This window comes from Carcharhinus amblyrhynchos, chromosome 33, assembly GCF_965287045.1.
Source record: "Carcharhinus amblyrhynchos chromosome 33, sCarAmb.v2.hapA, whole genome shotgun sequence".
NCBI lineage: Eukaryota > Metazoa > Chordata > Chondrichthyes > Carcharhiniformes > Carcharhinidae > Carcharhinus > Carcharhinus amblyrhynchos.
In genome coordinates, this window is record NC_137356.1 from 1976132 (window position 1) to 1990438 (window position 14307).

Sequence of the window (14307 nt, forward strand, 5' to 3'; positions counted from 1 at the left end):
GAAGGGTGGACTGAGGGAGGGACGGGGAGGGAGGGTCAGTGGGGAAGGGCGGACTGAGGGAGGGAGGGTCAGTGGGGAAGGGCGGACTGAGGGAGGGAGGGTCAGTGGGGAAGGGCGGACTGAGGGAGGGAGGGTCAGTGGGGAAGGGCGGACTGAGGGAGGGACGGGGAGGGAGGGTCAGTGGGGAAGGGCGGACTGAGGGAGGGACGGGGAGGGAGGGTCAGTGGGGAAGGGCGGACTGGGGGAGGGACGGGGAGGGAGGGTCAGTGGGGAAGGGCGGACTGAGGGAGGGACGGAGGAGGGAGGGTCAGTGAGGAACAGAGAGGGAGGGTCAGTGGGGAAGGGCGGACTGAGGGAGGGACGGGGGAGGGAGGGTCAGTGGGGAAGGGCGGACTGAGGGAGGGACGGGGAGGGAGGGTCAGTGGGGAAGGGCGGACTGGGGGAGGGACGGAGGAGGGAGGGTCAGTGAGGAACAGGGAGGGAGGCTGTGCACGGCCACATGAGAAGGTGAGAGGGCATGGGATCCAAGGGCCTTTGGCCTTGTGGATTCAGAACTGGCTTGCCTGCAGAAGGCAGAGAGTGGTTGTGGATGGGGCTTTTTCTGAATGGAGGTCAGTCACCAGTGGAGTGCCTCAAGGATCTGTTCTGGGACCCTTGTTGTTTGTCATTTTCATAAATGACCTGGATGAGGAAGTGGAGGGATGGGTAAGTAAGTTCGCTGATGACACGAAGGTCGGTCGTGTTGTGGATGATCTGGAAGGATGTCAAAAGTTGCAGCAGGACATAAATAGGATGCAGGAATGGGCGGAGAAGTGGCAGATGGACTTCAACGCGGATAAATGTGTAGTCGTCCATTTTGGCAGAACCAACGGGATGAACGAGTACACTATCAAGGGCAGAAGTCTGAGTAGTGTTGAGGAGCAGAAGGATCTTGGGGTCCGGGTCCACAGGACTCTTAAATCGGCCTCGCAGGTGGAGGAGGTGGTCAAGAAGGCGTATGGTGTACTGGCCTTCATTAATCGAGGGATTGAGTTTAGGAGTCGGGAGGTAATGCTGGAACTTTATAAGACCCTTGTCAGGCCTCATTTAGAGTATTGTGCGCAGTTCTGGTCGCCTCACTATAGGAAAGATGTAGAAGCTATTGAGAGGGTGCAGAGGAGATTTACAAGGATGTTGCCTGGACTGGGAGGCATGCCTTATGAAGTTAGGTTGAGGGAGCTGGGTCTCTTTTCCCTGGAGAGACGAAGGTTGAGAGGCAACCTGATAGAAGTTTACAAAATGTTGAGAGGAATAGATAGGGTGGACTCTCAGAGGCTATTTCCCCGGTTTGAAATGGTCGCTACGAGAGGACACAGATTTAAGGTGCGGGGAGGGAGGTTCAGAAGTGATGTTAGGGGTAAGTTTTTCACTCAGAGGGTGGTGAGTGAATGGAATCGGCTGCCGTCAGTGGTGGTGGAGGCAAACTCGCTGGGGTCTTTTAAAAGACTTCTGGATGAGTATATGGGGTTTAATGAGATTGAGGGTTATAGATAGGTCTGTAGGTTGGTAGGTGATGTGATCGGCGCAACTCGTGGGCCGAAGGGCCTGTTTGTGCTGTAGTGTTCTATGTTCTATGTTCTATGTTCTATGTTCTATGTTATCTGTGCTGCGATGTTGGAATGGGTTTGGAATCCAATCCCCTGGCTGACTCTGAATGAATGGTTGTCCATGAGCACTTTAAATATGGTGCTAAGACGATTGGCCCGCTGAGGTGTGTAAGGGAATGGTGAACTCTGCCCACCTCCATTGCGAAAGTCGCCAAGTTCTTCACAATGGATTGATAATGAGCCAAACAGTCCGTGAATACACTTGGCCAGCTGTACACTTGGAAGTCACTGTCATTTCTGCTCCTGTCAATGCTGTCTAATAGAGGTCAGTTTAGCTCAGTTGGCTAGACAGCTGATCTGTGATGTGTAGGGATGCCAATGGCATGGGTTCAATTCCTGTACTGGCTGAGGTTATTCATAGAAACCCCATCTTCTCAACCTTGCCCCTGGCCTGAGGTGTGGTGATCGTCAAGTTAAAGCAACGCCAGTCACAGCCAATGGTCATCTGGGACAATGGCAACTTTACTTATTCATTCCAGAATCGAAGATGTTGTCCACAGACAAGAAAGAACAGATTAGGATTTAATGGCTGATAAGTGATGTAAGTCTGAGCAGCAACTGTCTTGTGACCAATTAGATTTCCTCTGACAGTGCAGCTATTGGTCTTCCTCTGTTAATTTCACTCTGAGCGTACAGGCCACAGTTTCAAATTTAGCAGAAGACACAAAATGTGAAAGTATAGTGAGTACTGTGAGAACATTGACAGCCTCCGAGGACCCAGGCAGATTGGTGAAATGGATAAAATTTAACACAGAGAAGAACAAAGTGATATATTTTGTTAAGCAGAATGAGGACAGACAATATACGATGCAGAGCACAATTCTAAACAGGGATGAAGGAACACTGAAACCTCCAGTATCTGTACACAACTTGTTGAAGGTGACAGGGCTCTTGTTTGTTGTTCTGTTAGTTTTCAAATTAAATACCCGTTCAGTCGCAGAATTTTGGTCTGCGGATGTGTTTTGTGTGTGTGGTGTGGAGCTCAGTGGGGGAGTTCCACACGGCTGTCAATGGTAAAGTTATGGGCAGAGACACTGTGTGGAAGTCATTGAATGTTTCATTCTCTGCTAGAGAATTCCGGAACAGTTAATAGACTTTAGCTGCTAAACTTATGAAAATACTCTCTGCCAGTTGACCATATAATTGTCAGTGGCTTTAAAACATATAGCTCTGCTTGGACACATGGAGAAAAATGTGTATCTGGCATCAGCAGCTTAAAATCAGATTGTGTTATTTGAAGAATATACATGCAAACAAAGTTTAACAAATCATTTCATTCAACTTCCATTTCTCCTCACAGACAAAACAGCGATTGCAGCTGCAGTAAGTGTCTCAGTGGTGGCTGCACTTGCCCTTACAACAGGAGCCGTCATTTATTACTTGTATAATTATGGTAAGAAAACTGGGAACTACAGACTACAAAACGCAAAGCCCAACAACAACCCACAAGTTCCCAGTGGAAACCCATATCAGGAGCTAAAACCATAAGCTGCAAAGGATAAGACTGTGAATCAAGATTCACCGATTTCAAAACACTATTTCCAACTGCTGTGGGAACAGATAATGGGGTTGAGTTTGTGTGGAGGTTCACCTATCCCTATCGTTCCATGAGCAGGAGAACGATGCACAAATTCACCCCTTTCTATATCTGTTACCTTCGCCAGCTGTAACTCTCAAAAATCCGTTCACGCCTGGCTCCTTGCGTGTACCGAATTTTAATCACTTCACCGTAGAGGTTTATTCCTTCTCTGCTAAGCCTCCAACGAATAGAGAGTAGACCATCTAGCCCTTGTAACCAGTTACCGTATTCACATCAGACAAAGACTAGAAAATGACTGAAGCCACGCCTGGCTGAGACTTTCAAGCGAAAGGCACTTTTTGGCAGTATTGGAGAAGCTGACACTTTGTTATCTCTGAAGAGACAGTAATGTCATGTGGACTGCAGAAACCAAATTCAAAGGGATTTATACAAATCCCTTTTCACATGTGAGGCTCGTCCACTAGAGTCAACTAGACTGCTCCATCAACCTTCCAAATTCTTCATGGTTGCATCATTACAGGAACAAAACCAAAGTGGGAGAGGTGGGAATCATGTGACATAGCCCCAAGTTGGGAGAAGAAGTTATATTGCCTTCTTATACTACAAAGCAGTCTGCCATCTCCTGTCTGTCAGGCACAGGAAAAGAGTTCTGTCCAGCTTCGAATGCTTGTCCCAATCAATATTATTCCGACTGGAACTTTGGAACTTGTGTACCAATCCCTAGAATACTAATTAATCCCTGGAGAGTCTCTCATCATGGAAATCAACTCTACTGGAAAAATAAATTATCCAGCATCAGTTTTCAGCCTGTCAAGTTCTGTGAAGGGAATACCCCATTGGACTTTGATTCTGGCCCCTGGACTCGTGGGAAACTATTTTTTTTATTCTGTTATCTTTGCCCTGTTAATGATTCTTGTTCCATCTGGTGTTCATTTCATAAATACACTGGGTCTAATTGATGACTTCCTTCCTGGGTGTTGTAAGAGCAAATAAAGAAACATTTTGAGTTCATCTTTTCTTGAATTTGCTATGCAGTAGAAACTGGATTGCACCAAAACTGAGGGGTTGGGAATGACACTTCCCCTTATTGATGGGGAAGTCAAAATGAAAACATCTGTCTGACGTGTGTGAGGATCCTTATCTGTGTGAAACTTGGATGCCGTACTGAAGCGAGGCTGCATTAACCAGGATGTTAAACTGTGGGCTTAATTTGCTCAACAAATAGCGGAATTTTCCTTCCTGTTCATGGCATGTTTCACAGCCACAGGAGATGGTGTGCCATTGGCTGGTTGCGTGACGTTATGGTCCCGCCATTTACAATGGGGTTCCCTGTTGAACACACCCCTCACTGTTGCGAAACCCATGGTGGGGATGTGCTGTGGACAGGACTGTAAAACCCTGCCGGTGTAACAGGCAGATTTTGCTGTCATTCATTTTGAGCGAGAGAGCCAGTGCGAATAGTGCCAGTGTGCCACCTCCAATCAGACTGCAATCTTCCAGCACTTCCTGCACTCACAGCAGCCCCACATGAACCCTCTGATTTGGGGTCCCCAGGTGAGTGACTCACCTGAACTGGCTCACAGCTACGCACTGTTAACAAGAGGGAGCTGCATTAAAAAGCTCCCTCTGCACTCACAGCCAGTCACACCAGGGGGACGGCAGCACAGAAAGCAGACCTCAGAAGGCTTCTGGACACCATGGGGGAGAGGTGGGCTGTCCTGTACCCCCAAAAGGGTAGAAGGCTCTGAAGCAGTGAGGCAAAAGTAGCCTGGCAGTCAGTGCCAGCAGCCCTACACCTGGGACTCGCTGTGAGAACTGAAAGACGGCATTCCCTGATGCCATGGGACTTGCGATGTGTGCCATCAATAACCCCTGCACCTGAGGCATGCCAGCAATGGTGGCAAAGCTTGCAGCCTGAGCATATAGTTTGTCCTTGTCCAGGATGCCTGGGCGTATACAGCATCTGTGGGCTCAGGATTGTGAGGTGCCACACAAGACCCCACCTGAGCCCTTGAATAATTCAGTGGCGAAATGTTTTCAGGGCTGTTGCGAGCTTCATGGCCGGCAGAAATGGGTGTCCCACTCCCCGAGGTGCCAGGTCTGTGAGAACGTGGGACAGGTGCCATCTCCTTATTTCGGTGGAGTCTTTGGCATCACATGGTGTCCGACAGTTCATTGTAGGAAATGCGGGCCCTGAACATCCAAGGTCTCCTTCTGCTCTTTCTTCCGTGCCCCCCCCCCCACTCCTCAGCTTACTGGGTGGTTGGCTCCTTGCCCTGACCAGCAACACCTTCTGTTGTCCTCATGTGACCTCCGGGCTGGGTTGGCCTTGCTGCAGGTGGCAACATCTGTCACTGCCACAGCATTCATTAGGATGATTGTCAGCTCAACTGCAAGGTTATCCATCCTGGGCCTCTCAATCCCTTCCAATATCCCTTGTCCTTGTGATCCTGGAGGCTGACAGCCCTACACTGTCTCCGGGACATCTGCCCCTCAGTTGGCTGCTGGCCATTAACACTTCATTGCCTCGACAGTCACAGGCTTTCCTTGTGTCATACAGTCATTGAGATTTCCAGCATGGAAACAGGCCCTTTGGCCTAACTTGTCCATGCCGTCCTTTCTTTCTTTTTAAAATCCTTAAGTTAATCCAAATTGCCCACATTTGGCTCATATCCCTTTACACCCATTGTACCCATGTAACTATCTAAATACTTTTTAAAAGATAAAATTGTACCCGCCTCTACTACTGCCTCTGGCAGCTTGTTCCAGACACTCACCACCCTCTGTGTGAAAAAACTGCTCCTCTGGACACTTTCGTCTCTCTCCCCTCTCACCTTAAACCTATGCCCTCTAGTTTTAGACTCCCCTACCTTTGGGAAAAGATATCGACTATCTACCTTGTCTATGCCCGTCATTATTTTATAGACCTCTACAGGGTCATCCCTCAGCCTCCTACGCTCCAGAGAAAAAGGTCCCAGTCTATCCAACCTCTCCATATAACTCAATCCATCAAGGCTCAGTAGCATCCTAGTAAATCTTTTCTGCACTCTTTCTAGTTTAATAATATCCTTTCTATAATACGGTGACCAGAATTGCACACAGTATTCCAAGTGTCCTACTCCCTGAGGTGCCAGGTCTGTGAGAATGTGGTACAGGTGGTATCAATATCTTGTACAACTTCAACAAGACGTCCCAACTCCTGTATTCAATGTTCTGACCGATGAAACCAAGCATGCTGAATGCCTTCTTCACCACTCTGTCCACCTGTGATTCTACTTTCAAGGAGCTATGAACCTGTACCCCTTGATCCCTTTGTTCTGTAACTCTCTCCATTGCTCTATCATTAACTAAGTAAGTCCTGCCCTGGTTCAATCTACCAATATGCATTACATCGCATTTGTCTAAATAAAACTCCATCTGCCATTCGTCAGCCCACTGATCAAGATCCTGTTCTTCACTACCCACTCTGCCACCAATCTTGGTGTCATCTGCAAACTTACTAACCATGCCTCCTATATTCTCATCCAAATCATTAATATAAATGACAGATAACTCTGGACCCAGCACTGATCCCTGAGGCACACGGCTGGTCACAGGCCTCCAGTTTGAAAAACAACTCTCTACAACCATCCTGTATCCATTTAGATACCTCACCCTGGATCCCGTGAGATTTAACTTTAGGCAACAACCTACCGTGTGGTACCTTGTCAAAGGCCTTGCTAAAGTCCACGTAGACAACATCAACTGCACTGCCCTCATTTACCTTCTTGGTTACTCCTTCAAATAACTCAATTAAATTTGTGAGACATGATTTTCCACTCACAAAGCCGTGCTGTCCCTAATCAGTCCTTGCATCTCTAAATGCCTCATCGTAGCCTTCTACCCAGATGTACCGTCCCATCACATGATAAGGCGTGTGCATCTTGCAGCCTCCTGTTCAGTTGGGTGATCGCTGGTGCAAGGCATAATCCGACATCTCTGGTGGCCCAGAGCCCACCGTTTAACCCTTGGCAATAAAGGATTGGACCCCTAACCCTGACTTGGAGAATGGTGAAGGTGCGATGATGATGGCCATTTGATTGGTTGAATATTACAGGATTGTGAGATGCACAAGCGCTCTCAGATGCAGGATAGGGCCAGGCCGACATGCACCATGGATACTTAGGCTTGGACATCTCACAATTACTGCTGTCATGTTATCATATTCAATGCACCTGAGCAGTCAGTGTATGAATAATGACTTATAATCCAACTGGGACTCATATATTATTCCCCCTCTGTCACCTTCAGGATGTCTGTCCCATCTTCTCTCTTTGAGTGACAAGGGACTGGCTGCTTTCAGTTGTGAGAGTCCCTCCTGACCATTAAGGACTCTGATACCCTGGGCCATTGGCAGTAAGACATGGCAGATTGTGTTCAGCTCTCTGGGGCTCATGTAGAGAATAAGAGTGGCTGTGAAAAGATCCCCATTGAGGAACACTTGCAGTATAATCTCTGAGTGGATGCATCCAGTTGTAAGGTGGAATCTACCTTCCAGGAATGGCCTGCAGTTCAGACAGGAGATGATAAAAAAGCCCTCCTAATCTTCACAACATTGGAGAAGCTCCTTCTGGGAAGCAGTTCAGAGTTTATGCAGTGTGAAGAGCTGTGTTCACATCTGACAAGCTCCTTTGGTTGGGCCACAGCTAGCAAGCCTGATGCATGTAATTGTTAGTGGGGCCTGGGATGGCAGGTCAACAATAAACCACAAAGCTTTTCAAGTAGACAGAGAGTAGAGTAACCAGCGCGACATTACTGGCCTTTGGCACTGACCTGAAATAAACTACCTCAAAGTCCTGTCAGCAGGCAGAGAAAGAACATGTGACCCCACCCCCATCCTGGCAGAGGACCCTGAGCTGAGGTCCAGCAGCCCATCCCAATCCGAGCCTTCCCAGGTAGCTGCACCCTTGGAGGCTGCCCACCCTGCACTATGGCAGTGGCTGACTTCCTCGTGTGCACTCTAAAGGTAAGTTCTGAGTGGAACTCACCTCCTCATTCAACCCGGAATCCATGGTCCACATTTTAAGGAACCAGGAGTTAATTGTGTCCACATAACCTCCCGCTGAAAGATGCAGAACATTCCAGGAGGGGGAGAGGATCACACGACAGACTCACACAAATAAGCTTTGAGTCTTATGACTGTATTCAAGGATGTGGGACCAGTGCAGGAAAATGGGATTAGCGTGCCTTTATTGTTATTGCCGGAGGGCCTTCTCTGCACTGTATGAATTTACAAGTCTCTGAGTTCTGGGTAAGATCTGGTCTGCACCAGCGGGAAGGGATTGGGCAGATCGCAAACTGTTTAATGCCCAGCGCAAATCCTATCTTTGGGTTGGCAGTAAATTTCCCCGACTTAGTAGGATTTGCAAAGGGCTGTCTTTGAGCTTAGGAAAGTGAGACAAAGAAAATAGATATATTGGCTGGGAACTTGGAAAAATTTGATCAATAAGACACATACAAGAGCAGATCACTAATCTGTCCTGCAGATAATTTTGAGCTAATCCTGAATGATTCAAAGTGTCAGACTGAAATGTGAGGTCAGAGTTGAGAAACTTGAGCCTTTCATCCTTGTGACTTTCCTGACTGGAAAACAATTTCCTAGATGTGGTCACCTTACCCTCATCGTGGTAATTATTTACTGGATTTGCTGGGTAGCATGGTGGCACAGTGGTTAGCACTGCTGCCTCATAATGCCAGCCTCACAGTTCTGGAAATGTAGGTAGTTGGGAACCACGAGATAGGGCCCTGTGTTACCATTTTGATTCTAAGTGCTGGGCGGACTTGAAACTGAGAGTGTTTCCGATCCGACTTTTAGACCTGTTCTCAGGCACCCCTATACACACTCTGCCTGAAAAAATATCAGTGAGTTTGAATCCCGCTGCACAAGCCTGTGGGTGGGGCTTAACGTGTCTGAAACCCTCCAGCTCCCATTGGTGTTTCCAACTGCGCGTGCGCAGAAAAATAATGATAGAATGCGGCTCCCCTACCGTACCCCTCCCAGGCCAGACAATGCCTTCCCCGGCCCCCACACACATTGGCCCGCACCCACAACATTACTGAGAGCCTTAATCCCCACCCTGTCCGTCACCCAGACTCATCGCAGCCCCCCCTCCCCCCACTGACCTCAGAGTAATCCTCCCCCCCTTACCCCCCCCCACTGATCTCAGACAGAGTAATCCTCCCCCCTCCTTACCCCCCCCCCACTGATCTCAGAGTAATCCTCCCCCCCCTTACCCCCCCCCCACTGATCTCAGAGTAATCCTCCCCCCCCTTACCCCCCCCCACTGATCTCAGAGTAATCCTCCCCCCCCTTACCCCCCCCACTGATCTCAGAGTAATCCTCCCCCCCCTTACCCCCCCCACTGATCTCAGAGTAATCCTCCCCCCCCTTACCCCCCCCACTGATCTCAGAGTAATCCTCCCCCCCCCTTACCCCCCCCCACTGATCTCAGAGTAATCCTCCCCCCCCCTTACCCCCCCCACTGATCTCAGAGTAATCCTCCCCCCCCTTACCCCCCCCACTGATCTCAGAGTAATCCTCCCCCCCCTTACCCCCCCCACTGATCTCAGAGTAATCCTCCCCCCCCTTACCCCCCCCCCACTGATCTCAGAGTAATCCTCCCCCCCCTTACCCCCCCCCACTGATCTCAGAGTAATCCTCCCCCCCCTTACCCCCCCCCACTGATCTCAGACAGAGTAATCCTCCCCCCCCTTACCCCCCCCCCCCACTGATCTCAGAGTAATCCTCCCCCCCCCCTTACCCCCCCCCACTGATCTCAGACAGAGTAATCCTCCCCCCTCCTTACCCCCCCCCACTGATCTCAGAGTAATCCTCCCCCCCCCTTACCCCCCCCCCACTGATCTCAGACAGAGTAATCCTCCCCCCTCCTTACCCCCCCCCCACTGATCTCAGAGTAATCCTCCCCCCTCCTTACCCCCCCCCACTGATCTCAGAGTAATCCTCCCCCCCCCTTACCCCCCCCCCACTGATCTCAGACAGAGTAATCCTCCCCCCCCCCACTGATCTCAGACAGAGTGGCAGTGGGCCCCCCCCGACCCCAATCTCAAGCAGAGAGCTGTCTGATGCTCGTCACTTACTTTCTCACTAACCCTCATTGACGGAGTGCCCAAATCAGACTTACGGATCATGTTTGTTTCCCGCTGATTCCGGGTGGGTGAACAGGGAGGTAAAGGGGGAAATGTGGGCAAAGTTGGGTATGCAGCCCATTAAGTCAATTTAAATGTGTGCACATGCGTTTAAATGGCTGTCATGCCCGTTTTGGACACAGTCCCAATCGTGGCCATTTTCAGGCCTTGGTAAAGTGGGAACCGGCGCAGAGGTGGGATCGGATCGCAGTATTTACCTCATGCTAGACCTTACCAAGGCTTTGCACCTGAAAATGGGCGTAATGCGATAGTAAAACTGGGTCCGTAGTTCCATGTAAAATTATACATGTATCATCATCAATATCCTTAAGTGTCACGGTGTTTCGTTAGAGTTTCTGTACTCGTTAGAGTTTAGAAGAATGAGGGGAGATCTCATTGAGACGTATAAGATGATGAATGGGATGAATAGGATAGAGGTGGAGAGACTCTTCCCGCTCAAAAAGACAGTAGGACTAGGGGGCACAGCCTCAAGATAAAGGGGGGGGCGGTTTAGAACGGAGTTGAGGAGGAACTTCTTCACTCAAAGGGTGGTGAATCTCTGGAATTCTCTGCCTGTTGAAGTGGTGGAGGCTGCCTCGCTAAATATTTTTAAGACGCGGGTTGATGGGTTTTTGATAAGAGAGGGGATTAAGGGTTATGGGGAGAGGGCGGGAATGTGGAACTGAGACACGACAGATCAGCCATGATCTTATTGAATGGCGGGGCAGGCTCGAAGGGCTAGATGGCCTACTCCTGCTCCTATTTCTTATGTTCTTATGTTTCTTGTTATGTGTGTTTTTTAAAAAACTATTCTTTATTAATTGTTCACACAATGACTGGGTTGTACTTCAACCTTCATATTATACCAAAAAAAGCACATACGCCACTGAGAACCAGTGTTCCAAGTTACTTGTCTGAGTTTTGGGAATCTCTCACATTTGAAATCAGTGTGGTTCACAGTATGCTAAGGTGGACCAAATGGTTATCACCAACTCCAGTATTCTCCAACTGCTGAATAGTCAGAGTGTGCGTTAAGTAATCCCTGAGGGGGTCCTTTCTCCTTTGCATGATAATTGAAGCTAGCAGTATGCAAGACTTCTGCATTTCGACAGCTACCTAACAGTATAAACTGTATAATTTATTTTGCACTGTTTCCTGTATTTTATTAGACAATTTCAAATCATATGAAATTGGGAGTTTCCTTTTCTTGTGAAGTAACAAAAAAAAATTGAGTTAATTCCAAGACAAAGAAAAATCTTTCACTGTTGCACTGAAGCTGGTCTGAAGAAGTTGTTTCAACCCTTGGCTGAGGCCAACAGTGAAACAGAGTAGAAACTGATTCAATGAAGCCCAGTTATTCTGGGTTCAGCAGCTGCCAATACTGACAGGCTCTAACCCCTGCAGCTGCAGTGGTGTAGAAGATGTCCAGCAGGATCCCTCCTAAACTTCAAACTTCTGCAATCAACACACCTTCCTCCTCTGTAGCCTCACCTCAGCTGCCACATGTGTTCTTAGTGAAATGGGTGAGATATCTGATAAAGAGTGATTAACTTCTCCACAAAACAGATAGAAACGGGGGTTGGAGTTCACAGGGATTTCACCCACATTGCAGAGAAGCCGCCTTTTTGGATGGAATTGCGTGTGGACCTAGTGTAGGACTAGCGGATAGCAAGCTGAAACCAAACAGTGTCATGGGCTGACAGATGCAAGTTGCTACAAGTCGAGCAGGTTGCACTGGGCAGATCATAGAAAGCAGCAAAGTGATTGTGAGAATGTGGGGGAAATGGGGGAAAGGAAGACAGGAGTGCAAATCTGAGTTCCCATCTAAAATCCATTTCAGCAGCACTTCAATACTATAAACACGGTGAAAATGGCAAGGAGCTTCATTACCTAGTCATGAGATTCCTGAAGAAGAGGCAAGTTGCACTGGAAACATTGGGTGGAATTCTCCCATGCTCCTGCCACATGTTTGATTTTGGCCACAGAGGAGGATGTATATAATACCACGGATATCTTAGGAAATAAAGGAGGGTATCAAACTGAAAGAAAATGCATACAAAGTGGCAAAGATTAGTGGGAACCCGGAAGATTGGGAAATCTTTAAAGGTGAGCAGAAAGCCACGAAGAAAGCTATAAAGAAAAGTAAGATGGATTATGAGAGTAAACTAGCTCAGAATATGAAAACAAACAGCAGAAATTTCTACAAATATATAAAACGAAAAAGAGTGGCCAAAGTAAACATTGGTCTTTTAGAGGATGAGAAGGGGAATGTAATAACTGGAAATGAGAAAATGGCTGAGGTGTTGAACAGGTATTTTGTGTCGGTCTTCACAGTGGAAGATACAAATGCCAAAAATTGATGACAGGAAGGCTATGGCAGGTGAGGACCCAGAAACGATCATTATCACAAAAGAGGTAGTGTTGGGCAAGTTAATGGGGCTAAAGGTAGACAAGTCTCCCGGTCCCGATAGAATGTATCCCAGGGTAATAAAAGAGATGACGGGAGAAATAGCAAACGCACTAATGGTAATTTACCAAAATTCGCTGGACTCTGGGGTGGTTCCCGCAGATTGGAAAACAGCAAATGTGACGCCACTGTTTAAAAAAGGAGGTAGACAAAAGGCAGGTAACTTTCGGCCAGTTAACTTAACTTCTATAGTAGGGAAAATGCTTGAATCTATCATCAAGGAAGAAATAGCGAGACATCTGGAGATAAATTGTCCCATTGGGAAGATGCAGCATGGGTTCATGAAGGGAAGGTCATGTTTGACTAATTTGGTGGAATTCTTTGAGAATATTACATGTGCAGTGGACAAAGAGGAACCTGAGGATGTGGCGTATCTGAATTTCCTGAAGGCATTTGACAAGGTGCCACATCAAAGGCTGCTACATAAGATAAAGGTGCACAGTGTTACGGGTAATGTATTAACATGGATAGAGAATTGGTGAACTAACAGAAAGCAAAGAGTGCGGGTAAATGGGTGTTTTTCTGGTTGGCGATCAGTGACTTGTGGTGTGCCTCAGGAATCAGTGTTGGGACCACAATTGTTTATAATTTACATAGATGATTTGGAGTTGGGGACCAAGTCTAGTGTGTCAAAATTTGCAGATGACACTAAGATGAGTAGCAGAGCAAAGTGTGCAGAGGACGCTGAAAGTCTGCAAAGGGATCTCGATAGTTTAAATGAGTGGACAAGGATCTGGCAGATGGAGTACAATGTTGGGAAATGGGAGATCATCCATTTTGGTAGAATAACAGCAAAATGGACTATTATTTAAATGGTAATAAATTGCAGCATGCTGCTGTGCAGACGGACCTGGGTGTCCTTGTGCAGGAATCGCAAGGAGTTGGTTTGTAGGTGCAGCAGGTAATGAAGAAGGCAAATGGAATTTTGTCCTTCATTGCTAGAGGAATGGAGTTTAAAAACAGTGAGGTTATATTGCAGCTGTATAAGGTGCTGGTGAGGCCAGACCTGGAGTACTGTGTACAGTTTTGGTCTCCTTACTTGAGAAAGGATATACTGGCACAGGAGGGGGTGAATAAAAAATTCAGTAGGTTGATTCAGAGTTGACTTATGAAGAGAGACTGAGTAGACTGGGCTATACTCATTGGAATTCAGAGTAGAAACATATAAAGAATAGATAAGATAGAAGCAGGGAAGTTATTTCCACTGGTGGGTGAAACTACAATTAGGGGGCATAACCTCAAAATAAGGGGGTACAGATTTCGGACTGAGTTGAGGAATAACTTCTTCACAGAGAGGGTTGTGAATCTGTGGAATTCCCTGCCCAGTGAAGCAGTTGAGGCTCCCTCATTGAATGTTTTTAAGACAAGGAGAGATAAATTGTTGAACAGTAAAGGTATTAAGGGTTATGGTGAGCGGGCGGGAAAGTGGATCTGAGTCCACAAAACGATCAGCCATGATCTTATTGAAT

At 47.6% G+C, this 14307-nt stretch overlaps 1 protein-coding gene across 1 annotated transcript in view; it reads left to right on the forward strand.

The window, feature by feature from the left end:
* LOC145360878 (vascular cell adhesion protein 1-like) overlaps positions 1-14307 on the forward strand; it is a 142093-nt gene that overhangs the window by 37949 nt on the left and 89837 nt on the right. The window contains exon 7 of the mRNA XM_080216379.1: positions 2947-3132. Within this exon, the coding sequence (XP_080072505.1) occupies positions 2947-3132 (186 nt within the window). The remainder of the gene's footprint in view (positions 1-2946; positions 3133-14307) is intronic.